Here is a 26,473-nt window from a genome sequence, read left to right on the forward strand (position 1 = left end):
ATGGTGCGGAAAACAAAAGTATCCAGTGAGAGGTGGTTCTGTGGGCAAAAACCTTTTTGTTAATAAGAGGTTAGAGGAGAATCTGTTCAAGCTGACAGGAAGGTGACGGTAACTCAACTAATGTCACTTTACAAAAGCAATGTGCAGAAGAGCATCTCTGAATGCACCACATGCTGAACCTTAAAGTGGATGTGTTACAGCAGCAGAAGACCATGGAATATGCGTTCAGTGGCCCCTTTATTAGGTACCGGAAGTACCCACTGAACACATATTCCATTCAAAATGGGCAAAGCTAGAAAAGGGAGTCCAAATTTTAGAAGTTTTAAGTTTGGTTCTGTAGAAAAATTGTTGAACAGCAACAAAACATTTAAAAAGTAAAAATAAAGGAACATTAATGCAAAAGCCAAGTGTTCATTTTTATAGAGCAAACACGAGGAAATCTGCAGATGCTGGAAATTCAAACAACACCACACACAAAATGCTGGTGGAACACAGCGCTTCTCACTATAGATGCTGCCTGGCCTGCTGTGTTCCACCAGCATTTTGTGTGTGTAGTTGTTCATTTTTATGGTTGCTGAGCATCTGAACTCTGATGCTATATATATTTCTCAGGGGTTCAACAAAGCTAAATGTACAAGATTTTCAGAGAATATTTTGAGAATGCACGTTTCCGTACGTCTTTTAGAACAGATAACAAAACTCAGTGCCCTGTATTTCACAGAACCGGTAACAATAGTGTTAACGGCATTTATATTGACGCATTATCAACTCCCATCTTTTTTTTCTGAATAGCTAGCAAATAGCAGCTTTGCAAAGTTTTGAATTCTCCAAATCAATCCAATACTTAAAGCACGTGTATCCATATCAAGGGCAGCTAAACCAGAATTCTGTTAAACTTGCTCTTTAAAAATACTCCTCAGACGTCCACGTGAGAAGAATTAGTCCCGCACCCCCACTAAGCATTCAATTGCTAAAATGATTATGACAGGAAAGAATAAGAGCCACTTGAAAATTTCCCCTCGAAACTTGGAAGTCCTGGGAGTACATTCCAGAGGTAAAAATAGTTATCAAAAGTCACTGGAGTAAAATTTTAAATCAATGACAAAAGACCTTGTGTAGATCAAATCATTGAATAAAAGCACTTAATCAGCGTTATGCTGCCTGTCTGGTACGGACTGGTGACAAATTTGTTCAAAAATTTTTTATCAAGAAAGTCGTGGGAAAACGATATATTATACCCAAGTATGAATCCACTAAAAAGTCAATAAAACATCACCGTAATTCAAAAGCAAATCTAGTGTTGAATCACTATTTTTATGAAATGGAAATTTAAAATAAACTTCAGTTATCGCTTACTGTCATCAGTTTTAATATTAAATATAATGCTCAAGGCTTGTTGAATCAATTTTCCACATTTGTGCCGGACTTGAGACTTTTGCTTAATTCCCCCTTAAATCCAAATGTGTGGATGTGCGATTGGTTCAGATGTGATCACTCGAGCTAACCTCAATTTAGTGGGCTTGAGGTTTTATTTTTAAAATAAACCGTGCACATTATGTGCAACTGGAGTTAGTTCGGGGGGAAAATATGGAGACTGAAGCGAGAATGCAGAGCATGTGTGTGTATGGGGGGGGGGGGGGGAGGATTCGACAGTCCGACTGTGAAACACAAGATTAAGGCAGTCAGTGTGTGGTGACTGTGTGTTGATGTGTTGTTTGCTGGTTGCAGAAGCTCAGCCCGATCGATGCTCATTGATTGTCCCTGACGAGCTGCTCCACTTTCCAACCAATGTCAGCCTGTCTCCGGCTAGCCAGGATGGGGGAAAAATGAAATTAAGGAAAATCTCTGCCGCCCTGGCGGTGTCGTTTCTACACACTTCACTTGGCAATCTGCCGAATCCAAGAAGCACACCGAAAAGATGGACTGTAGTCTAACGGGGGGATCTGATAAATGTTAAATGCTTTCCCAGAGCGCGAATTCGCACATTTCAACATGTTGCAAATATTACAAGCAGCTCTACAAAATACAGGAACATTCGCCAGTGACATTTTCATATGGGAAGTGTGTATATAAAATAAAACTGGCCATTTATTGTGAAACTTCTCACGGCGATTTCAGTACGGCTACACATTGCTGAATGTCATATTCAAAGGCGAGCCCGGAAAAGTGCGAAATTTTATTAGCAGTTGCGTTGAGTTATATTTTAGTTCAAAAGGTTAAGCCATCGGTTCACCTAGATCCAGTTCGGTTTTTGTAGCGCGCTCCAAAAATCTATGAAATGTGTTTGCATGTACTTCCAGAGCGATCTGGGATGTAGAGGAAGGCTTGCAGGAATCGGAAGGTTGTAGCCCCTCACTTTGTGTTATTAAGTGAGTTTTTGCAACACAGTTACCTTACAGCACAGTTTTACACGAGATTGTTATTGCTGCTTTGAAGTGTGATTGTGATCTGTGTCTTTGGGTTTGTTTGATCTTCAGTGCTGCAGCTCATAGACACTGGCTGGACAGGCACATCCCTCCCTCCGCTGGAGCTGGCTTTGGTAGGTGCGGGGAAAAAGGGCCTGTGTTTGCAAATATGCAGATGTTATCATACCGAAATCTTAGTGTGCTGTACTGGATATGAGGCAAAAAAATTGCAATATTTTGGATGGCCGGTGGGGAGGAAAAGTAGTTGGTTTTGTGCCGATAGTGAATTATCGTAGTGTTGGTCGCAGTTAACATACGGGGTTCAGTTCATTGGTGCAAATTATATATAAAAAAGGAAAACACACAAAAGTATTTGATGCGAATTTGTAGCATGGATATTAGTCCACGCTGCCTACCGTATGACCCGTGTAGTTTGTAAATTGGCGAAGGCATGTTTACAAATTTAAAGCGAATCGTGTGTATTTGTTTCTTTTCCACTTCCTTTTTTTTTCATTTTATCCTTTGCAGTTTATGGAGAGCAATGTTTGTCACTAGAGTGTTTTGTTAAACAATGCTTTTCTTTCGAACGATACGCGACCATTAATCGAGAAGTTATGGCTATTATCATTGACAATATGAATCTATGTTTTATTTTCTAAGCCACATTCACTAGGGGACACCCCCCCCCCCCACACACACACACACACACACGACAAGTATCTATTAATTGTTGGACTTCAGTTATGGCTCAGTGCTACAGAGTAAATATATTAACGACAGTTTGATAAATGGGAATAGCGCTTTGGATCAAAGCTGCGTTTTGTTGAGTAACTGTAAAACGGCAATGCCACCTTTTAAAGCACACCCTTTGGTGTGAATTAAGAAGTGTTCGCGAGATTACAGTCGTAGTGATTATGGGAAGTTAAATAAAACAAAAATTTGGAATAAATGGCAGGAACTGTGAAGATAATGTGGATATTTGTGCCTTACAACAGAGTTGTTGAATATATTTCTTGGATAGGAAGAGGGAGGATTTCTGATTGGCTTTATAGGGTCCTGAATGACATCACCCCCATGTCTCAGAACAGTCGTTAGGGGAACGATTGGTAAAATGCTAATATCTGCCAGGTAATGGGGTAGGAAATGCAGGTGTGTGTTTATTCATATATTTTTCTGCTTTGTACGGCAAACGGTACAGAAATGTTTAATAAAAACTGCTCAGTTCAAAACAGATATCCAATGTCATCATGATATGAATGCATATTTAGGTTTAAATGTGATTAAATAAGTTACTGGAGAGTTAATTAGTCTATCAGATGTGATTGATTATTTTAATGACATCAGGATAATATATTTGTGACAACGACATGCTGAAAATTATTGATAATTCATAGTGTAAGATTTCATAAATAAACTTTTTAAAAATGTACTGAATTTTGAAAACTTTCGGTGTATGAGAGATGGTTAGTTTAAATATCAATTGACTGTGTAGGTATCTGCTGTAGGACTGCATTATGCTTACTTGGCTTCTATCAACTGAGGCAGCAATAAAAGTGATACTTTGGGGTGGAATAGGAAACTAAATGATAATATTTGCATTCCTGATAACTGTACAATGACTTCTTCTGCAAAAAGCATATGTATGGATGCCAGATAAGAAATTTTGTAGGGTGCCTGAATATTGAGGTTGCTGTGACTGCACAGGCATTTCCCCCAGTGGTGTGATTCATCTTGCATTGACCTCCGCGACTGCCTGGTGGTTTGTGCAGCAGAGGAAACGCAAGGAAAGCTGTTACCTTTTGTGTTTACTGCAGGAGTCAGGCTCCATGATTCTGGTGGTTCATTGCAAATACTTACCCCTTTCCATAAAAAATCTTTCCATTTTAAACAGTTTGTGTGCCTTGTGGATATTTAGGTGGCAAGTGAAAGGTGCTATATGAATGTGCTGCTGGAGTGCAGTAGAAGTTCATGTGATTCAACCTCAAAATGAGTCACTGCTTTCAGAAAGGAATACAAATATTGTGGATAGGATTCAATTAGGTGTGTGTGTGTGTGTGTGTGTGTGTGTGTGATCAAAGTAATTGCAGTTCAGAATTCTATATCTACAAATAATATTCTCTTACAAAGGAAATCTTGTAGTCTATAGAGAAATGGTGTATTAAAGCAGTGTAATATTGAGGGAAACATTTTCCTCAAAGCTTGACAAGTCTGCCAGTAAAGGATTAACCAAACTCTTGAACACCCTATTCTCTTCTCCCTTCCATGGTTTGCAACAAAAAGGGAAATTGGGGTTGATCAAGAAAGTTTAACTTTACCTTGTCTACAAACTATGAATATTTCCCATTTACTGAGATGAGCATGCAGAGGCAAGAGAAATGAAGGTGATATTTTAATGTGCTGGTCACAATAGTGGAAAACTGATTTAAACTTTTTATTAAAATAAAGTTCTCTGCATCTATGAATGATCGTTGGTTGTTGAGTTATCTGGAGTAGTTCTATATTATGCTTTGGCTGCTGTAGACCAGTGCTTATTGATGGATTATGTGAGAGTGTCATCCATGGAATGTGATTTAGAAATGTGGGAGTTTAACATACTCATGTTCAAATAATGGCTAACTGAAATGAGACATTTATAATTCAGCTCCAAATTTAATTTTAGGAGCATAAGTTAAATCAAATACGTTGCTAATATATACAATTATGAAAATGACACTATTTAACAACCATAGATATAAGTGAACCATAGATCTGCAACTTGCAGCATCTGTCTCTTGATTTTACAGGATGTCTAGCTTTGTATTCTGTTGGGGTTGCTGTGACTTCATCAACATCTTTCCCACTGACTGCCATTCATTTTGCACTGACCTCTACTACCTGGTTAGTTGTACATGCAGCTGAAGAAATAAGAGAGAGCCTCTTACCTTTCTTGTTTTTGTAGGATTCAGAGCTGATGCTTTTTCTCATATTCATTGCTGAAGTCTGAGTAAGGTTTTAAACTTTTCTAAACACTTGAAGCCTTGCATCACAGGAGATAATTCCTCACTTTTCTGACCTTCTTAAGATATTTTGGGGAAATAAGTAATCAAAAAAGCTGTTTTGGCAGACTGTTTATGTAGATTATATTGAAGGCAAGACAGCATTGTGAAGCATTTTTGAGTTGTGTGTCACAGTACATGAATGAAAAGGAACAACATCTTTAATGGGAGAGATATATGGTTCATAGAAGATAAGGTATACTTATCTGAGTGCCCTAATGCACTTCCAGATGTAAAAGCTCTTGCCTTTCTACAACAACAGTTTCAACAAGAAACTCAGTGTTGTGCCTGAAGTAGCATTTGGACTTTTAAAGCCTTGACCCTAATCTGAATCAGGATCCATTCATAATTTGTTGCAGAGCTCTGTTTATGACTCTGACGTTCAGATTCAGTTTGAATTTAATTTCAATTAAACATTTTGTTTTTTTTTAAAATGCCTGATTTTTATCTTACAGTGTTGGCAAAATTGTGATGTTTAATTTAGTGTGTGATGTTTATTTTTTTAATTTCTAGCGAATAGACATTTTATTTTGAATGTTATTTATCTTTCTGAATATTAGAGATGTTCAGGAATAAGTGAAGTTCTGGTGGTCTGACAGCTAACTGCAAGTCTTTTGGCCCTATGCCATTTGCAGGATTTCTTTTGGCCTTGCCCCACCCACCGGTGAAATGGCTGTCTATGAAGAACTCACTCAAGTGCACGTATTTATCAGATTCTTGTCCTCCTTGCCTCCTTATCACTGCCCATTCAAACAGCTTGACGACGGTGAAAAATAAAAGCAAGTGCACATTGAACATTGCAATCCAAACTTAAAGATTTCAACTAAGCAACCCTTAGAGGTTTTTTATGTCCCTTGCTTTAATGCTGTGACCTGCCAGTTGCTGCCATAAAGCTGGTGGAACATTGCAGACTTCAGTTGAGGAGAGTGAAATGGCAGTGAGAGATTACACAGAGTTTCTCTGGACCTTAAAAGCCTGGCTATGCATTTCTACTTCTTCAAAGGTTAAAAGTACAAAGTACAAAGGAAATTTACTATCAAAGTAAGTATATGTCAGCGCATACTACCGCGAGATTCATTTACTTGCAGACAATTACAAAGAAATAAAGAAATGCAATAGAATTTATTAAAAAAAACGTAGACTGACAAACATCCAGTGTGCAAAAGAGGGCAAATTGTGCAAATAGTAAACTAAAAATGAATAGATAATCCTTAGAATATGAGCTGCAGAGTCAATGAAAGCTGGTCTATATGTTGTGGAGTAGTTCAGCATTGAGGAGAATGACTGAATAAGTTATCCATGCTGGTTCAGTAGTCTGATGGCTATGAGGTAATAACTGTTCCTGAACCTGGTGGTGTGGAACCTAAGGCTCCTGTACCTCCTGCTTGGATGATGGGGGCCCATGATGCTGGATGCTACTTTCTTACAGCTGCACGCCTTATAGATGTGTTCAATGATGGGGTGGGCTTTGCTTGTAATAGACTGGGCTATATCAACCAATTTTTGTGGAGTTTTATTGCTCTGACAGGTAGTAGCATAGGCTATAGTTGAAAGGCAAAGGATATGAGCATGAATGATGTCTTCCTAAGACAAGGATGTGGCTCAGGGAGGCAGTTTTGCTCCCCTGGGCAGTGCCTCATCAGTATTATAATCAATGGCAATAAGGTCACTAGACTGCCTGCTTACAAGTCCCTTTACACCACAGCTCCGATGGTGGCAGCCAGATATTATTTGGCAGCAGACTGAGCTTCCATAGCACCACTCTGAAATGAAGTGAACACTGAAATAAAAGTTGCAGTATCAGCTGTGAGGCACTGCATCATAGTTGGGCTCACAAAACTGCAGATGGAGTTGGCCAGCACTTCCGTGATTTAATGAACAAGTTCAAAATCTTGCTCAAGACCCGGGCCAACTTGAATCCAGTCTCTTCCAGCTTTCTGACATTGAGACTGGGCTCCTTGGCATTTTTTCCAGAGTACCAAGTATTCCCTGTCTGCTTCCTTCCATTAACTGCCAAATTCAAGTCATCATCTGAGTCCCCTGCAGCTGAACTCTGTGCAACTTCACCCTCCAGTGTTTGTGCCTCCTATGATGACTGTGGACCAATATGTTCAGTGTCTTCCATATACAGATTGGCCTCTGCTCTCTTCCCAAGTTATGCATGTTGTCAGTATCTATACTGGGAGCAGATGATGGTGAATCTTCATCTCTGTCATTTTACTCCTGTCTCTGGCCAGGAGGTGGTCCCCTCTCAGAGAGCCAGAGAGGGAGCATAAAAAGTTCAAGAGGGCGGAGGGCAGTGAGCATGCACCAACCAATTGACAAATCAGATTTGACAGCTAGGGGGTTACCAGGAGGAGGCTATCGGAAGAAGATGCTATGATTTCAACAGGAGGGTTTCCAGTGATAGCTGGCACCATCTCTTCAATGGTGGTCATGACTGGCAGATAAGCCTTTGGTTTGTTGCTGATGTCTCCATTCAACCATATTGCGCAAGGGTTAAGGAAATCTGTTAGTAAGTATCACACAATGTATTTGGGTGATGTGGCTGGCATGATTGTGAAGTGCAAGTCTTCATGCGTATGATTACATAGGCACAAGCATAGCACAACCAGTCCACTCCAGAGTTGATGAGTTTCTTCTGAACTTTCCTCATCAGTGCAACCTTCTGTTCCCTTTCCCCTCATGTTCATGTCCAGCTTCCCCTTAAATGTATCCATAATCTTTGTTTCATCTATTCTGTTTGATAGTACGTTTCACATGGACAGTAAAGATCAGAGAGATTCTGATGGGACTTTCTGAATGTCAAGTGAGAATCATAATTCTCAGTGGCTGTACATGGATGATCATGGTGTGAGTATCATCTGGGACATGGAGTGCATTTTGTACTACATCTGTAGCTCCATTGCTGACCTTCACCAAATTGTCATCAAACACTCAACTCTTGCAACCAGGTCCTCAGCACTTGGCTCCTGGCATTGATCTCCCAAGGTCACCTGTTCTCAATCCATTCTGATTGTATCTCCTCAGTTCCGCCTTCTTTGTCATGGCCTGTAATACAACATCAAAAAATCATGGAGTCTACTCCTTTCTGTGTTGCCCAAACATCTTCTGGTACCTGATCTGCTCATTTAGAGTTACAGGCTAACTTTCAAAGCTGGTATGCGTTATGATCCTAACATCATTTTTGGATGCCGTTGAATTTGCATCATTGGGGCTTTCACTGCCTTGATAATAACTGAAAGATTTTACAGGGCTATTGTACTTATAAATATCCTGTATTAATTATTTTATTTTAAAATGTTTTCTGTTTGTTAGATTTTCCCTGAGTTTCCTTTAGCTTAATGTTTTTAATCAAAGGAATTTGTGATGAACATAGACAAGTGGTTCCCATGGTGGATGATATCATCCCTCCCCTGGGGGTGGTGGGAGTTTCCAAGGGGACGGTAAAAATAAAGTGGGTGGTGGGGAGCGCACAGTAGCAAGGGGGGCAGCTGAGGAATTACAGGTTTAACTTAAGTTAAACTTAAGACTAAGCACCAGAATTTGAGCCTCATAATTGATTACAATGATCACGTAATCATCTCATCACTTTCTAACCCACTGTTCTCTTAGACTTTGCTCGAAGTGCATGATAGTTGTTGAAAAGCAATATGACACTTCTGCACTTTGGCATATTATGACCTGGATTGAAGAAACCGTGTTATTTCTAGGCCCAGCCCATGCATTATTGCCGTTCGCTATTGTAGTACAGCATTAGCTAGAATGATTCCCATATTCCAGGCACGCAGTGATGCAATTCCTGTGATTCTGAGATACATCCTGCGGATGCACTAGGACAAATCATCAGTGATGTAAACTGTAGTTGTCGGGTGTTTTGGGTCTTTCAACATCATACACCCTTGCCCAGGTGACCCAACCGGGGTTGATCAGACCCTGGCTTGTGTCCTAGCAGCCTTGGCCCACGGACCACCCCTCCTGATCTGGAGGCTCTCTTAGCGGCCTCTCTGATGGTCCTGATCGCTTTCCCCAGTGCTGCCAAGTAGGGTGTAGACTCTGCAGAGTGAGTGACCGGTAAACCCCTGCACCCCGCTTCAATGCGCTCGCAGCGAGCCTCCCAGCCTTGCCTCCAGCACTGCTCCTTCAGCTCCTGGTACTTGGCCCGCTTCCGCTAGTTTGCCTCCTCAATGTGGCCCTCCCAGGGAACTGTCAACTCGATGAGGACAACCTGCTTCGAGGAGACTAAAGAAAGGACTACATCTGGCCTCAGTGAAGTTGTTGCTATTTGGTCGGGAAACCTCAGCTGCCTCCCCGGGTGAACTTGAAGCTGCCAATCTGCTGCGGCGCTAAGCAGGCCCGATGACGATGATGGTCGGGGCTGACGTAAGGGCTGTGCTCCGGCTCTGACAAAGGAGTGACCATCATGTGTAGTGACCATCCCCCAAGGCTTTAGGGCAGCTGCTAAGGATGCACTCCAGTGATCCTCTTCCTGGACAGAGAGGACATGCTGGTGTATCGCTCTTGCCGCAGACATGCAGGTTTGCAGGGCTTGGCAAGACATCATAGACAGCCTGGATCATAAATTTAATATGCTGGGGTTCTGCCTGCCAGATGTCAGACCAGGAGGATTTTCCTCCTCCAGTGCACCTTCCCACCTTGTCCATGCTCCCTGCTGCCGCATGTCCGCTATCCTGCTATTCCTCTCCTCCGATGCCCGACCGCACTTCCTCCAGGACTAGTTGGCATCTGTCATAGTGAGGTTGTGAAATGGAGCCCAGCCTTGCTCGCCCAGTTGACACTGTCCCCTCCAGAGCCCTGTGTCTCAGCCGAGACTCTGCTACCACCAGCCCTTCCTGTGCCTTCCACTTCCTTCCCGTCCGTACCTGGAAGCCTGCTGCTGCCACATTAAGGTCCTCGGAATCCCTGTGCGGGAAACCCTGAACTCCTCATCCAGGCTGCTGAAGGGAAGCCGCAGTTTATTGCACCTTCCGTACAGTGCTGTGCAGCTCAGACTATGAGGTAGGCCCAGCCACCTTCGAAGGTAGTTACTGACCTTTCTCTCCAGTAAATCCACAGTTGTCACAGGCACCTCATATACCAGTAGCAGCCGTAGGATTCGGGGTAGGATGCCATGCTGGTAAATCCAGGCTTTGAATCTTCCAGGTAAACCTGACTCGTCCACCGTGGTGAGCCAGCTCTCAAGCTCCTTGGAAGTTGATTGGACGGCAGCTGCATCTCTGAGGCTATAGTCGAAGACCTTCCCCAAGCTCTTGACTGGCTTCTCGGTGATAGATGGAATTGTAGTGAAATGAAACTTGTCCATCACTTTGCCCTTCTTCAACACCATGGACCTGGGTTTAGCTGGTTTGAAGCTCATCCTTGCCCATGTGATGAGCTTTTCCAGGCCTGGAGGATCCACCTGCTGCCAGGAACTGATGTTGTCATGACAATGATGTCATCCATAAAGGCTGTGATCAGGGGCTGCTGAACACTAGGCCTCTACGCTCTACCTTGGCTATCATATTCATGGCAAGGGCTAAGAGAATAATGGAGATTGTGCACCCAGTTATAATCCCCTTCTCCAGCCTATGCCAGCCTGATGTCATAGCTCCAGAAATGACTCTCAGTCTGAAGTTCCCGTAGTAGTTCATGATGAGATCCTTGATCTTGAATTAGGGTTTGGCGTTCATTGGGATAAAGCTTAAGATCTACCCTTTCGAATGGTCTCGAGCACATTTCTCTGGCCCGTGGTGCAAACGGGAGATAGCTGCCCCACCTATGTGCCTTCAGGCAGAGAGTCAGATTTTACTTGAGCTGAGATGACATCATAACTTTCCTCTTTATTGACTGCAGCACTTGAGGATGGACTTAAGCAGTAGGTGATAGACCTTGGTTGTCAATCCGTAATAAAAATGCCAGAAGCAGACTGGACAAAAAAGAAGTGTGGAGTATCTGAAATATTGATTACACCAGAAATCATGCAACCAACAGCAGCCAATGTGCCTATTGTGTGAAAAGGATTTTTCAAAGGAGGCAATGAAGCCGCCCAGGCTTCCTGAGCATTTGAAGAGAATACACTCTGCTTTATTTTCAGTCACTTCATGAAAACTTTCAGAAATGGAAAACACTTCAAAATATGTTTGCCAGCACTTCACAACTAACAGTGACAGTTTATGTGCTTCATACACCATTTCATTGCTCATTGCTAAATCTGGAAAGCATCGTACGATTGGAGAAGTACTGATTCTGCCAGCAGTAAGGGAGGTTCTGAGTACAGATTTGCATAAATCTCCAGACCTAATAATTAAATTGATTTCACTCAGTGACAACCCTAAACAGATGAAATGTTGAGAATGTGGAAGACATATTGTGCAACATACTTAGGACAATGGAATTTGCTGTGCAGTTGGATGAGTCAATTTTGCTCCTTTCTTAGGTTTGCTTCATAAAAGATGAAGGCATGGTTCAAGTATTGCAAAGGGATTAGAAACAGGTATGAAGGAGGAGTCAATATTTTGGGTTGTTAAAGAAGCCAAAGAGAAGGACACTGTGCTCATCAATGTTCTTGCTTGTAGCCTGATGGGGCACCAGCAATGACAGGACACCACCGTGGGGTTATTACTTCCTTGAAAAAAAAACTGGACCTAAAATATTTACCTTTCACGTAGACAACATCTTGTCGCAAACACCCTGCATAAATCATCAAATACTGTTATCACAGCGGTAAATAAAGTCAAATCATATGCTCTCAATTCCTGACTATTTTGAGAGCTTTGTATTGAGAATGCTGACCAGCTTGAATGCTTGCTCTTGCACACAGGAGTCATTTGGCTCTCAAAAGGAAACTATCTGAGACATGTTTATGTGCTTTTTTAAAATTGTGATAAAATTCTTTGAAATTCAAATGCTTCATTCAGTAGTTAGCTTAAGAATATTAGGCCTCCTGATGAAGGGTTTCGGCCCAAAACGTCGTTATTACCTCCACCCATTGATGCAGTCTGGCCTGCTGAGTTCTACCAGCATTTCGTGTTTTTTTAGGCATAACATTGATTATTTGTCAGAATTCCTTGCAAAGTTTAGTGAACTCAATCTCCAGTTGCAAAGAAAATATAGTGAATCTTATCAAGGTCAATTCCTGAACCTCTTTGAGTTGGAAGATAAATTAAAAATGCCAGATGATAATCTTCAAGTATACTGCACCCAACTGGGTGAGCTGCAGAAAGACATGTCAGAGAGATTTCAGGATCTTCTCTCAATCCAAATTCCAGATCGGGTAACAAATCCATTCCTGATGAATTAACAGGAAGGATGGAGGAAGAGCTGATCTCATTACAAAATGGCTCTGAGCTGAAGCTGAGGTTAAAAAAAATCATATCGAGACTTTTGGTTGTAGAAAGAAATCTCTGAACACTATCCTGTGCTGCGGTAAAAAATTCAAGATGTTCTTTATTGCCTTTCCAACATCAAATTTCGTGGAGCACGGTTTTAGTACAGTCGCCTAACTTCTTTAAAAGCAACAAAACAGACTCCAAATGACTGAATCTGGGGATCTGAGACTCCTTCTGAGTGACGTTCAGCTTGATATCACTGTACCAAGCCCATCCATCACATTGCAAGATGAAAGAGCAACGAAGTAGTGAATAGTTGGACTACTAGTATCCTCTAAAATTGTTGATGAAAATTGTATTTACTGTAATTAAATCAAGAGATAATTGTATTTGTAGCTTTAAATAGATTTGAACATGTTTGCAATTATTTGTCACTGCAATGAATTTGCCGTTCCTATGTTTTGTTTATTTATTGAGGTACAGTGCAAAACAGGCACTTCGGCCCTTTGACAGCTCGCCCAGCAAACCCTGACTTAACCTTCGCTTAATCACAGGACAATTTACAATGACTAATTAACCTGCTAACTGGCATGTCTCTGGAATGTGGGAGGAAGCTGGAGCACCCAGAGGAAAGCCATGTAGTCAGGGGAGAACATAAAATCTCCTTACAGGCAGCGGCAGGAATCTTTCACTGTGCATCGTAAATCAAAATTCTTTATAGTTGTTTTGTAAAGGCCGGAAAGGGAAAGGGGGTTGTTGGGGACCTGGTCTGGAAACCAAGGGAGCGGTGACCCAAAAAATTTAGGGACCCCTGATATAGATGAAACCAGCATCAAGCAAAAAAGTTTTGCTGGCTAGTAGAAGAGAATTTGTTTCTCTTGCAGAGGTTTTCATCCTTGAGACATGGTATAAATGACCTAACTCTGAGATTCATTGTTCAATAGCTTCTCTTTTTTCCAGATCCAACCTCTGTGTCATTGATTTAATTATGAAACAAGAAATGAAGATACCCTCATTTGTTTCATATATATATAAAATGTTTAATATCCATCTGAATCCACAAAGATATATGCATATCATATCCTGTATAAGCAGCAATATATGCTTAATTATAGAAGTATTAAATATTGCATAATAACCTTGTTTCTAATGTCTATGAAAACCAAATTGAACTGATAATGGACATGGGTGAATAAAATGGAATTACTATAGATGGGTTCTTAATGGTTGCCTTGGATAAGGTGGCCAGAAAAACATAGCATTTTGATTCTGTATGATTCTATGACCCTATATTCTTCCATAACAATAGAGGTCTAAGTTATTGTTGAAGTTTAAAATAGACACAGACAACTTTTTTGAACTTCTTTTGGAGATGATGAGATTGAAATATATCCTTCATTGCTTGTGATAAACATGCATATGTAATAATTGTTCTTGTTGAAGTTTGCTTCCAAGATTGATAAATGAAGCTGGATTTTGAAGCAGAAGTTAAAGTGGCTGTGAATGAGCTTATGCTCAAATGGCTCCTCCTGGGAGTGGATCCACCCATTTTGTACAAAGGGTTGTGTCTGTTTCTAGGTTGCAGATGTTGGTTGATTCCATTTAGACACGGAATATTATGCCAAACCCAATGCTGGCTTCAACCAAAGAGCATGAAATAGCAATCAGGAGTTAAAATTTAGCTTGACTTTCTACTCTTTAAATTAGAAAGGTATGTGATAATATATGCTGAGATTTTGTCCAGATCTTTATGCCCATTACCTGCCAAATGAGACAGCTGAGGCATTTCTGTCAAGGATCTAAAATGAAATAACCCTGTATTGAGCCATGCCCTCTTCACACAATTATTACTTTTTAGATAAAATAGCAAGATATAATTATGTAAAGATGGAATCAACCAAGTTGTAGAGTGTTTTTGCTGGTATTTGTCCTCTTTCCTTTTGAAATTGTGGTTTTCAACAATCCTACATGTCTACAATATGAGAAATTTTGATCAGAGATTATCCTTTCACTGTCAGTCCTTGAAGACAGCTTTTTTGATCTTCTTTTGGAGACAATGAGATTGAAATGTATCCTCCATTGCTTGGGATAAGTGCGCATATGTAATATTTGTTCTGATTGAACTTTGCTTCCAAGCTGAATTTTAGAAGTAGACAATAGATAGCTGACACTACTAAATCACCAAGTGTATTCATTAAAATGGCTGCCCCAAGAAGCCAGAATTGCATGGAAGTAGTTAAAAAGGTATAACCACACAAACCAACTTCAACTGAGTAACAAGTTTTGTATTTAAATGACATATAGAACAAATTAGAACACTACCCCTACACTACAGGACCAGAAAGTGATATATTAGATCCAAATTGTTATTGACAAAGGAGTTCAGTGTACGTTGATGTGTTCTTTTGATTGACTGTAAATGAACAAGATCAGCACAGACATCTACAGCAGATAGTGAACTGCCTTCATCCAATCCTTTTGGCGATTGCATCGTCCAAATCTTCAGTTTAATTGTAACATTCAAGATGATTGTTAGCACCTTCAAATTCTTCATAGTTCCTATAGCTGAATTAGTGAAATTGCTTCATTTTTTACTCCCAGCCATTTTTCATATCTCCGCCTGAATGCTTGAAACCATAGTGAACAAAACAGTTCTGAATTTGCTTACTTCTTGCTAACTATGAATAACAAAAGTCACAAACATTCAAACACCATTTAAAAACTGTTTGCTCTAAGCACAGTGTGGTATCTGAGGGCCACACAAGTACTCACAACTAACACTAATAGAAACTGATCGGCAACAGTCTCCTGTATCAATTAAGTGGCATAGTGTCCCAAATAAACAAAGGGAATCCTGGCAATTTTCTCAATTAGTTTTGGTTCTTTGATTGTCCTAAATAAGCGGCTGCCCTGATCAACACATGGCCCAATTAGCTAGATTCCACTACATAAGAAATTGAGATCAAAGATGACCCTTTCAATATCAGGCCCTGAAAACACTGTTTAACAATCACTCTGGCTCTTGTATCTGAAGTTCCTCAGCAGGATTCTGTGGAATGGCTTGCCCAGTGTCAATTTCTTTACCTGGGATAATTATAATTTCCTTCTAGGTAAAATATTCAAAATGCCTATCAAACTTGACAGGGTAATTATTCATCCTGTTGAGTACATTTTCTACATGTGTATTCTGAACTCTGTCTCTGAAATTTTGTTCCATTGACATCAAACGATCTAATTTTCAATGTGCAAACAATGCCATATCACATACTTAGAAAATATAAGAACTATTTCCCCATTTCACAACAAGCACAGCGAAGAATATGTCAGTTTATTCAAGTTTATTGACATTGATGTAACTGTTGTTTTAAAGTAGAACTGTGGTTAGACAGACTAAAGGATGCGCACACATCTTTTTTGTATATTTATCTATGTTTAAAATAATATTTAATATAATTCCAGTAAGTCAGCAGATGTGAGGTGGGAGATGGTTAATATTTCAGGTCATTACCTCTCATCGAAAATTAGAAAAACTTCATGCTTTAAGTTACAGCAAAGAGGAGGGGTGAGCAGACTCAAGGGATCAGGTAAAGACCAAGGGAGAGCTGTGGTAGTTCTGCTGGGCCACTGAAGGTGGCAAATGTTTGTTTATTGCAGAAGATCTTAAGGCAGCGACTGTGGAGAGAGAAAATGTGAGTTAATATTACAAGTGACAGACCCTTCATCAGATTTGGCCAGTACCTTGCTCTTCGAATAGTGTAAAGATCAAGAGGTCGGAGATTGAGACTGGGGAATTAAGGTAGGCAGCTTGGAGCTATCCATCTCAACTGAATAGTGGTATTCTAAAAAGAGGTCACCCAATCTGAATTTGGTTTCCTCAGAGGAGACCACGTCATGAGCACTAAGTACATTACCGATGCTGCTTACTAACTCGTGTAGAATTCTCTGCCAATTTCCACCTTGCTTGCTCTTTCATGTGGTTTATATCAATTACTTCCCTTCCTTTCCTTTACAATTCTGGGAATAGATTAGCAACCAGTGTTCTTTACAAGTCTCAGACTTCCCACAGCTATCTTACTTGCACCTCCTCCCCTCACTCTCCTTACTTCCATTAAAGACTCCATCCCATTCTCCCACTCTTGATGCCAATGAGGGTATTTCAGATTTATCTAAGGTTTCTCTGCCCCACTATATTTAACAACATGCCTCTCTCTTCCTCCTCTGGTGCTGACTCTCCTTGTTCTCACCTTTCTCCTTGCCACTCTCCACATTCAGCAGGTCACCCTCCGTATTTCCTCAGCACAAAGCACATCTTTCCTTTTCCTTCCCATTTATCCATTCAGGATGGACCATTCCTGTAATAATTCCTTGGTTCACTGATCAATCCCCATCAACACTCACCTCTTGGCACCTTGCAAGGCAACTCTAGGAGATGTAATAGCTGCCCTTTTACCTTTTCCTTTCCTGTTCTCAAGTAACCTAAGTGTATATTCCAGCTGATGCAGCAATTCACTTGACCTTCTTTCAGTGTAGTATACTGCATTTGGTATTCGTGCTGTGGTTTCCTCTACACTGGCGAAACCATCATGGATGAGCTCAGAAGAATGTCCGTTATTCTTTTGTGATATAATCATAGCAAAATATATTTCTTGAAACCTTTTATTCAAGGAATGTAGTCCTTTTGTTACTTGAATCATATTGATCCTGTAACAAACCTTGAATGTCTTTGTTTTCCTTTCCACAGATACTGCCTGAACTGTTGAGTTTTTCCAGCATTTTCTGTTTCTGTTTTGATTTCCAGCATCTGTATTTCTTTAAAAAATAAACTTTTGCTGGTTGAATAGGACTGGTAGGGGAAGTCTGCTGGGGGCATGAGAATGGCAGAAGACTCATGAATCCTTGGGATACTGTACTTCAGAAGGCAACTTTCTGGATGCTGAGCCATTAACTATATACTCCAGGCTGAGGTAGAAAGATTTTTGGACGCCAGAGAAAGCAAGGTCAATGGGGACTGGGCAGGAAAAGGAAACTGGCTAAAGGTTAGCAATGATCTAACAGAATGGTGGAGTAAATTCAAGAAGTCACATGGTTTATTCCTGCTTCTGATTCTTTTGTTTATATATTCCCAATTGCTTTAAAAGTCAACTGTCAAAAAAAGTTATCAGGGCTTAATTCAGTTTAGCAGGGCCACAAAATAGGTGACAGTAGATCAGATGCTCATTATATGTTTTGCCCAGTTTTGCTTTTCATTGATATTAATGGGTACATTCAAACTGCCTTTCTGTTACCTCCTGTTGACAAGTCATAAGCAGCCAATATTGGAAACCTAAAATAAAAACAGTGTTATTAATGAAAAAAATCAGACATACTCATCTGCAAGCTTTGTTCATGCGTCCATTTCCAGGGAATGTTTATACCTTTCCTTTAATGCCATGTGTTCTGGGGAGAATAGCCTTGAGTCCAGTAACATTCAGAGCAACATGGTGGAAAACAAGAACTCAAAATGCATTCTACCAGTTTAAAACTCATTCCAGTATAATTATGTGTGGTGCGTGGCCAAGTGGTTAAGGTGTTGGACTGGCAATCTGAAGATTGGTGAGTTCGAGCCCCAGCTATGGCAGCGTGTTGTGTCCTTGAGCAAGGCACTAACCACTTATTACTCCAGTCCACCCACCTGAAAATAGGTACCGGCCAAATGCTGGGGGTTAACCTCACGATAGACTGGTGTCCTATCTGTGTCCTTCACGCCACTGAAACCAGCATAAGCACCGGCCTGATGAGCCTATAAGGCTTGGGACAGACTTTAACTCTAACCAGTATAATTATATTTATTTCAAGGTCATTTTTTCCTTTTTAAGATCAATTTCTAAGGACAAAAAATTCTAGAGGTTAAAGAGGTAAAAATTAAACTTGGGCTGGAATTTCAGTCTCCTATGCTAATTGTGCTGCATAGTAAACTTTATGAATTGAGTTTTGGTTCAGAATTTTAGAAACATTTTTAAGCAGATACGTAACGATGTTGTGGATTTAATGCATGCAACGATATACCAAATTTTGTATAAAAACACGTATATTGAGGTGATTTGATGCCATGTACTGGTGACCTAAGGTGCTGTTTCATTGTGCCATTCATAAGTAGCCAGTGATGAATATTCACGTTCACGTAGTGTGTTCACCGTGGGCAGCACGGTAGCGTAATGGTTAGTGCATCGATTTACAGCCCCAGCAACTGGGAGTTCAATTCCTGCTTCTGTCTGTAAGGAACTTGTATGTTCTCCCTGTGAGGGTATGAGTTTCCTCTGGGTGCTCTGGTTTCCTCCCACATTCCAAAGACATATGGGTCAGTAAGTTAATTGACCACATTAGGAAAGGCCTGTTACCATGCTGTATCTCTAAGTAACAAATAAAATAAATAAATTAATTAATTCATAATTCATCAGGATGAAGTAGTTTGTATGTTCTACAGTACAATGTCAAAAGCTGGTCTGAGGTAATAGTCTGAAACAAGTGGCTGAGACTCTTTGCAGAGATGCTCGTTTTTGAGTTGACAGTTCAATTCATGCCACGTTGACATGTTTGGTATTTTACTTTTATAAAACAGGATAAGATAATGTTTGTGGTCAAGTGAGAGAAATTTAATTGCATAGAAGTCTCATAAACTCATTAGGGTTAAATCTTGTCATTGCAATGCATTAAGATGGTAGAGTATTGGGAAAGGAGGGAGCAGGTCCAATGGCACAGGCACTTGAATCATGCTGGGACGAAGGTCCTGACGGATTGCATAACTAGGGCCATGGATAAGCTTTTAGCTAAATAATGGCCTCAACAGCTTGGAAAGTGTGGATAAAGTAAAAGGTAAAGAGAATGCAGAAGGTTTACTGAAGTTTCCAGGATAAATAATAAGCCAGAAAGTTTAGAAAGTGATAAGAATTTAACTTCAGGCAAAATGAAGACAAACTTCAAAAGAAGTGTGGTGAATACAGAACTGAAGGTGTTATATCTGAATGCATGCAGTGTACAAAACAAGGTAGATGCACTACGGCACAGCTAGAAATTTGCAGGAATGATGTGAGCATCGCAGGATTGTGGCTGAAAGAAGTTCACAGCCAAGGATACACATCCTATCGAAAAAGACAGGCAAGTGGGCAGAGGGATTGGGGTGAGTCTGTTGGTAAAAAGTGAAATCAAATCTTTGCAGAGAAGTGACATAGGATCAGAAGGTCTAAAATCCTTTTGAGTAGAGTGAAGAACCTGGAAGGGTAAAGAAAACCTGCTGGGAGATACAGGCCTCTGTATAGCCAGATGTGGAATGCGAATTACAATGGGAGATAGAAAAGGCATGTAAAATCAGCAAAAAGAGGGAGGCAAGTAACAGGATATTATAGGCCAATGGATGGTAAGATGCTTGAGTCTATTATTATGGATAGGGTTTCAAGGTACTTGCAAGCACATGATAAAATAGGCCGAAGTCAGCATGGTTTTCTTGAGGGCAAATCTGTTGGAAAACTTTGAGAAATTAACAGGCAAGAGAGACAAGGGAGAGTCACTGGATGTTGTTTACTGGGATTTGCAGAAGACCTTTGATAAGGTGCCACATAAGAGGCTGCTGAGGCACCTCTGCCTCCTCAGGAGTCTGCGAAGATTCGGCATGTCATCAAAAACCTTGCCAAACTTCTATGGATGTGTGGTGGAAAGTGTGCTGACTGGCTGCATTATGGCCTGGTATGGGAACACCAATGCCTTTGAGCAGAAAATCCTACTAAAGGTAGTGGATTTGGCCCAGTACATCATGGGTAAAGCCCTCCCAACTATTGAGCATACCAACATAAAATGTTGCTATAGCATCCGTCATCCTCACCATGTTCCTTTCTTGCTGCTGCCTTCAGGGAGAAGGTACAGGTGCCTCAGGACTCCCATCACCAGGTTCAAGAACAGTTACAGCCCCTCAACTAGCAGGCTCTTGGATAAAAAGGGATAACTATACTCATTCTATTTCTAATGTTCCTACAAACAATGGTCTCATTTTAAGGACTCTTGTTAATTTGTGCTCTCATTATTTATTGCTATCTATTTATGTTTGCATTTACACAATTTATTGTTCGTTGATTCTGTTTACAGTTACTGTTCAATAGTATGCCCACAGGAAAAAGAATCTCAGGGTTCAATGTGGTGATATGTATGTACTCTGATAATAAATTTTACTTGGAACTTTAAACTTTTAAATAAGTTAGGAGCCTATAGTATTACAAGAAAGATACTCGCGTGGGATAGAAGATTGAATGATAGGCAGGAGTGAGAATAAAGGGAGCCATTCTGGTTGGCTGCCGGTGACTAGTGGCGTTCTGCAGGGGTTGGTGTTGGGACTGCTCCTTTTCACAATATATATCAATGATTTGGATGACAGAATTGATGGCTTTGTGGCCAAGTTGCAGAATATACAACGATAGGTAGAGGGGCAGGTGGATGAAAAAGTAGGGAGTCTGCAGGTTAGAAGTGGCAGATGGAATGAAGCATAGGGAATGTATGGTTATCCTCTTTGATAGAAGGTATTAAGGTGTAGACTATTTTCTAAAGGGGGAGCAAATTTAGAAATTAAAGGTGCAAAGGTACTTGGGAGTCCTTGTGCAGGATTCCTTAAAGGTTAACTTGCAGGTTGAGTTGGTATTAAGGAAGGCATATACAATGTTAGCATTTGTTTCAAGAGGACTAGAATATAAACACAAGGATGTAACACTGAGGCTTTGTAAGCTGTTGGTCAGACCACATTTGGAGTATAGTGATTAGTTTTAGGCCCCATATGTAAGGAACAGTGTGCTTGCATTGCATAGGGTCCATAAGGGGGGTTATAAGAATAGCTCCCAGAAAGAAAGGGTTAACATATGAGGAGTGTTGCTGGTGCTGGGCTTGTCCTCACTGGAGTTTAAAAGAATAATGGAGAAATTTCATTGAAACTTACAGAATATTGAAAGTCCTTGACAGAGTAGACATAGACAGGATGTTTTCGATAGAGGGAGAATCTAGGACCAGGGACACAGCCTCAGAGTAGAAGGATATTCCTTTAGAGTGGAATTCTTTTAGACAGAGAATGGTAAATATGTTGGATTTATTGCCACAGACAGTTATGGAGGCCAAGTCAGGCATATTTAAAAAGGAGGTCAATCTGTTCTTGATTCGTAAGGGCATCAAAAGTTATGTGTAGAAGACAAGAGAGTGGGTTGACAGGGAATATAAATCAGCAATAATTGAATGGTAGAGCAGACTCGATGGCCTAAATGGCCTAATTCTGGGCTCTCATATTTTAAGGCTGTAGTGAACTACATATACCTGTCTGGACACGCCCCTCTGCTGACTGCTCCTGTGGCTCCTCCCACAGACCCCTGGATAAAGGCGGTTGGAGGCACTGCTCCCCCCCCCCCTCAGTTTCCAGGATGTTGTGTGGTTGTTTCTTGCAGCTAATAAAAGCCTATCTTTTGCCTCCCGTCTCCGAGAGTTATTGATGGTGCATCAACGGCCTATTGTTCTTAAAATAATCATGTAATATTTGACAATTGATTTCTATGAGTTACTGTTTCACACCAGAAATGATGTAACACACTAGTAAAAGTTATTCTTAAGACATCCAATAAATGTAAGGCCAAAGTTAACCATTTATTTATTTCCTTTATTTAAAGAGCCTGGTGATCCCTCGGTTATCTGCAGAGGTGCCAAACAGAAGGTACACAGCAGTTTTCAGATCAGCTTTGGAGTTGATCAAGGTTTACTACAATTTTCCAGCACATTTTGATAAGAAAGCTGATTCCTATAGAATCGACATAATTGTGGTTTGCAAAATACACTGCCGAATCGTTAATGATGTCTAATGCCAGCCAACTTACTGAGCAACAAATCACTCCGAGCACAGACCCGACAGAAAAGGATCTTCACAAGGACGATGAACTTACGGCCGATTTAGAGAAACGGAGCAGGAGCGGTATAATAAATGAACCGATAAGCAAAGTTCTTAAAAAACCTCGCTCTTCAACACGCTTTCCAACGTTTGGCAGTAGCAGCTCAATGAACGGGCAACTGCAAAATGGAAATATCTTAGTAAATGGAAAAGATTCAACAGTTCTTCAAAACAGTACTACCTCAAAGCACAAAAGGGCCTCTCACATGTTAGACAAATCTGATAGATCACTGGAAAGTTCGTCAGAGGCACAGAATGAAGTGCACATCATTCCTTCTACAGATCATCAAAAGCAGGTGGAACCTGAGCACATTTACCTCTCCAGTGAGCGAGAAGCTGGTATTTCTGACATGGAGGTTGTATCAGCAGCTGAAGCAATAAGCAGTCCTGTTGATTTGCCTTTCATGAGTGGCATTCCATTGAATCCGGGTGTTTTTATTATGACTCCTGCTGGGATATTCATGGCAGATAGTGCGCTTCAGATGGCTGGTCTGGTAGAATATCCTTTGCAGAATGACCTTGCTTCCGCTATACATTCTGGAAAGAAGAAGAGAAAGAGATGTGGCATGTGTGAACCCTGCAGAAGAAGATTAAATTGTGAGGAATGCAGTAGCTGTAGAAATCGCAAAACGGGCCACCAAATTTGCAAACTGCGAAAATGTGAGGAACTTAAAAAAAAGCCTACAGCAGCATTGGAGGTAAGAACTACTCATGGCTTTTCCTCAAATACCTTTCTTTAGAGTGAGAAAAAGGTGAAAGATTTCAAGATGCATCAACTTATGAGGAGAAATAATTTGAATATTATTGATGTACATGGTGGTAAATTTTCATGGTTATCCTTGAATGATTTTTACAATCCACAGCACATCAAGATTGTTATTATCATCAAACAGTCATCCCTGGCAATTATGTGATTATAATATTGCTCTTTTTGAAGCATACTTTCCTTAAGAGAAAACTTAATCCCTTCATCAGTTTGTACAAAATACAGGTAATTCTCTTTGAGATTACTTTTAACTGTTATAAAGCTACCATGTATCATTGAACTGACAATCTGGTGTATTCATTGAAAATCATGCAGAATATATGATACGCTTCTGATGTTTTGAACAGTTATTCTTTGAAACGGGTATATTAGTATTTTTAAAAAGTTTTACTTTAAATCCTCCTTTTGGTTGAATACTGTTGCGTAAGTATCCTATTTTGTTTAGTTAGCTGTGTTTTTTTAATTACTGCTTCGATTTAAAGATTTATTCATTGAAAGCATCAAACTAAATAAGAAGTTCATGTAATTATGGTTTTTGTTAGTAAAATAGAAGGAATAGAATTATGTACAAGTCCGACCTTCTTCCTGCTAACTTTATGTATTTTGTCTGAGCCTCTCATAAGTAATGTATATATTGTAAAATTCCGTGCTGTATGTGTCCTGTGGCTCCATGGCCATGCATGTGACATGCATGGGAAACTGAGGGAGAATTCAGAAAGTAATCAAGCATATGCAACAATAAAGTCTTCTGTTAAATTCTACTACTTAGTACACTAAAACATTGGGATATGCAGTAGAGCTTCAAGCCCCTTGTGTTCAACAAAGAAAGATTTATGCTTCATAGTAATCACAGCCAACAAAATGGTGGTAATTCTGCAAATGCTGGAAATCTTGAACAACAAACACAAAATGCTGGAAGAACTCAGCAAGCCAGGCAGCATCTATGGGGGGGGGGGGGGGGAAATAAACAGTCGACATTTTGGTCAAGACCCTTCATCAGGTGCGAATTTGATTTGAAAAGTAACCATGCTTGTGGGCAAGGTTGATCTCTCATGGAAACTTGAATTTTTTGAATCTAATTTTGCATTTGAAATTTTACCTTCTTTTAGATCTTTAGCCTGATTTTGGGTGAATTGCACAGAGAACAAAGCAAGAACTCTGAGCCCCCAGGCTAGTCCAGTGTTAATCTCTGCTGTCGGGAATTTAGTGGAGGCCACTGAGTTACATAATGAGGCCATGTTCATCCAGATTCTTAAAACAAAAATGAAAGCTGAATTTATGGAAGGTTTAGAGACAACAGATGAGGAAAGAAAACCTAATTATTGTGCAGCAAAATCAGTAATTGTACTTTATAGTAAATAAACGGTAATTTTAACATGTGTGCTAGTTCATTGACAATATTTCAATCCCAAAAAAATGATGAGTGGCTTGTAATAGATTAATACTGTGACATATCGCATGCAGTATTCACTTGCCAGAATGTATTTCGGATTTTGTTTTTATGGTTCACAACTAGGCATGTTCTTATTTCATATTCAAGTATCGTGACACTTGTAGGAATATGAGGAGTTGATAATGGGAACTAATTTGACCGATTAAACCAGTGAAATATGTGTGTTAAAGAACATTGAAATCTATGGTTGCAATATATCATAAAAATTTAAATTATTTCATCAATTGATGAAGAAAATACTATTCCTGCTTTTTGGTTGTCTAGAATAAATATCACATTTGGGTTATGTATAAAATAGTTGTCTTACAATTACCCCTCCTCAAGCAATAAATGGGCAGAATTCTGGATTAGATAAGTGGATATGTTAAACTTATTTAAAAAAATATTTCATTAATTTTTTTGGAACAAGGTGACTGTGGAGCAGTTCGTTGAACTGTTCTCTCACACTGTCACAGATCTTTTGCTGTTGATACAAAATAAATACTTAAATTATGTTCTGGAAATTGCAATGTTTTTTGTCAAAGTACCTTCTGTGTTGTGGCACTGTCAAAAATGCAGTAGCATTAATACCATGCTAATTATATCCATACCACGTTTAGGCAGCAGTCGGAAAGAAAACTTGAATATTTGTGCTGCAATAAGTTAATTTCTGTTGCATTAGAAGTTTTCCTTTTTGGCTAATTTTGTTACATTTGGATGTCATGATAGGTTGCTCCAGTAGCTAAGTCAGGCTCAAAATGGTTCCCTGGTCCTGAAAAAGAGAGGATATTTTTCCCTTCAGGCTTCAGCATGGTCAGCTGCTTCTATTTGCAAGATAAATGCTGCAGCGTGAACAAATTAATTAAAGGATATTATTTCATATCATGCTTGACATAGATCATTGAGTAACTACTCATTTTATAAATGGTCACTTTGAGACCACAGCATTTCTTTACATATTCTGGACAGAGCAACCTGATATTAGAGTGTCCACTTTATTTTGCTGCATGTCGATAATCTGGACTTAGACCTCTGGGCCGGTTCATCTTCGATAAAGAGGCCAATTTATTTCATCACCAAGTTTACAGATGACTACTGATACCCATTACTGTCTGCTGTTGTCTAAAGAGTATATCTGCTTATTAAGGCAGTTTAAAGCCAAACACAGAGTTCTGGCTGTGTCCTTGAGCAAATGATATCTGCATCACCCACAGTGATCCATAGCAGAGTGGCTTTACATTTTTTAGTGGTATATTTAGACAAACATTGCTGATTGGACACAATTTAGTGCCATGTTTAGTGCCTTTCATAAAAATACGCGTTCTTTATCAACATAGAGTTTGGCTCTTTTGGAGGGATTACTTTAATAGGTTATCTCACTAGCAAATACTTTTTAAGTTTTGGGGGCACCTCATTCTAATGAAAGGTTGGGTTACATTATCATCTTGCTTAAAAATAAAATGAAGGTTTATTAAATATTTGTTCTATACTTTGGAGTTAATTTATGATTGATTATCATATTTAAGATTAAAAGGGTGTTTTCGTCATGATCCTGACCGTTGAT

The 26,473-nt window shown here is 39.9% G+C and overlaps 1 protein-coding gene across 6 annotated transcripts in view; it reads left to right on the forward strand.

The window, feature by feature from the left end:
* The first annotated feature begins 2,252 nt into the window (after nt 1–2,252).
* Nucleotides 2,253–26,473, forward strand: part of LOC132405461 (CXXC-type zinc finger protein 5-like) — a 29,201-nt gene continuing 4,980 nt past the window's right edge. The window contains exons 1-3 of one of the 6 annotated variants that reach the window (XM_059990286.1): nt 2,289–2,369; nt 2,478–2,539; nt 22,437–23,409. In XM_059990286.1, coding sequence (XP_059846269.1) covers nt 22,615–23,409 — 795 coding nt within the window. In that variant the 5' untranslated portion in view covers nt 2,289–2,369; nt 2,478–2,539; nt 22,437–22,614. Of the gene's footprint in view, nt 2,370–2,477; nt 2,540–3,201; nt 3,555–6,408; nt 6,482–22,436; nt 23,410–26,473 lie in introns of those variants that run through there. The other 5 variants (XM_059990289.1, XM_059990288.1, XM_059990292.1 and 2 more) reach the window with 5 other exon arrangements.

Source organism: Hypanus sabinus, chromosome 15 (assembly GCF_030144855.1).
Source record: "Hypanus sabinus isolate sHypSab1 chromosome 15, sHypSab1.hap1, whole genome shotgun sequence".
NCBI lineage: Eukaryota > Metazoa > Chordata > Chondrichthyes > Myliobatiformes > Dasyatidae > Hypanus > Hypanus sabinus.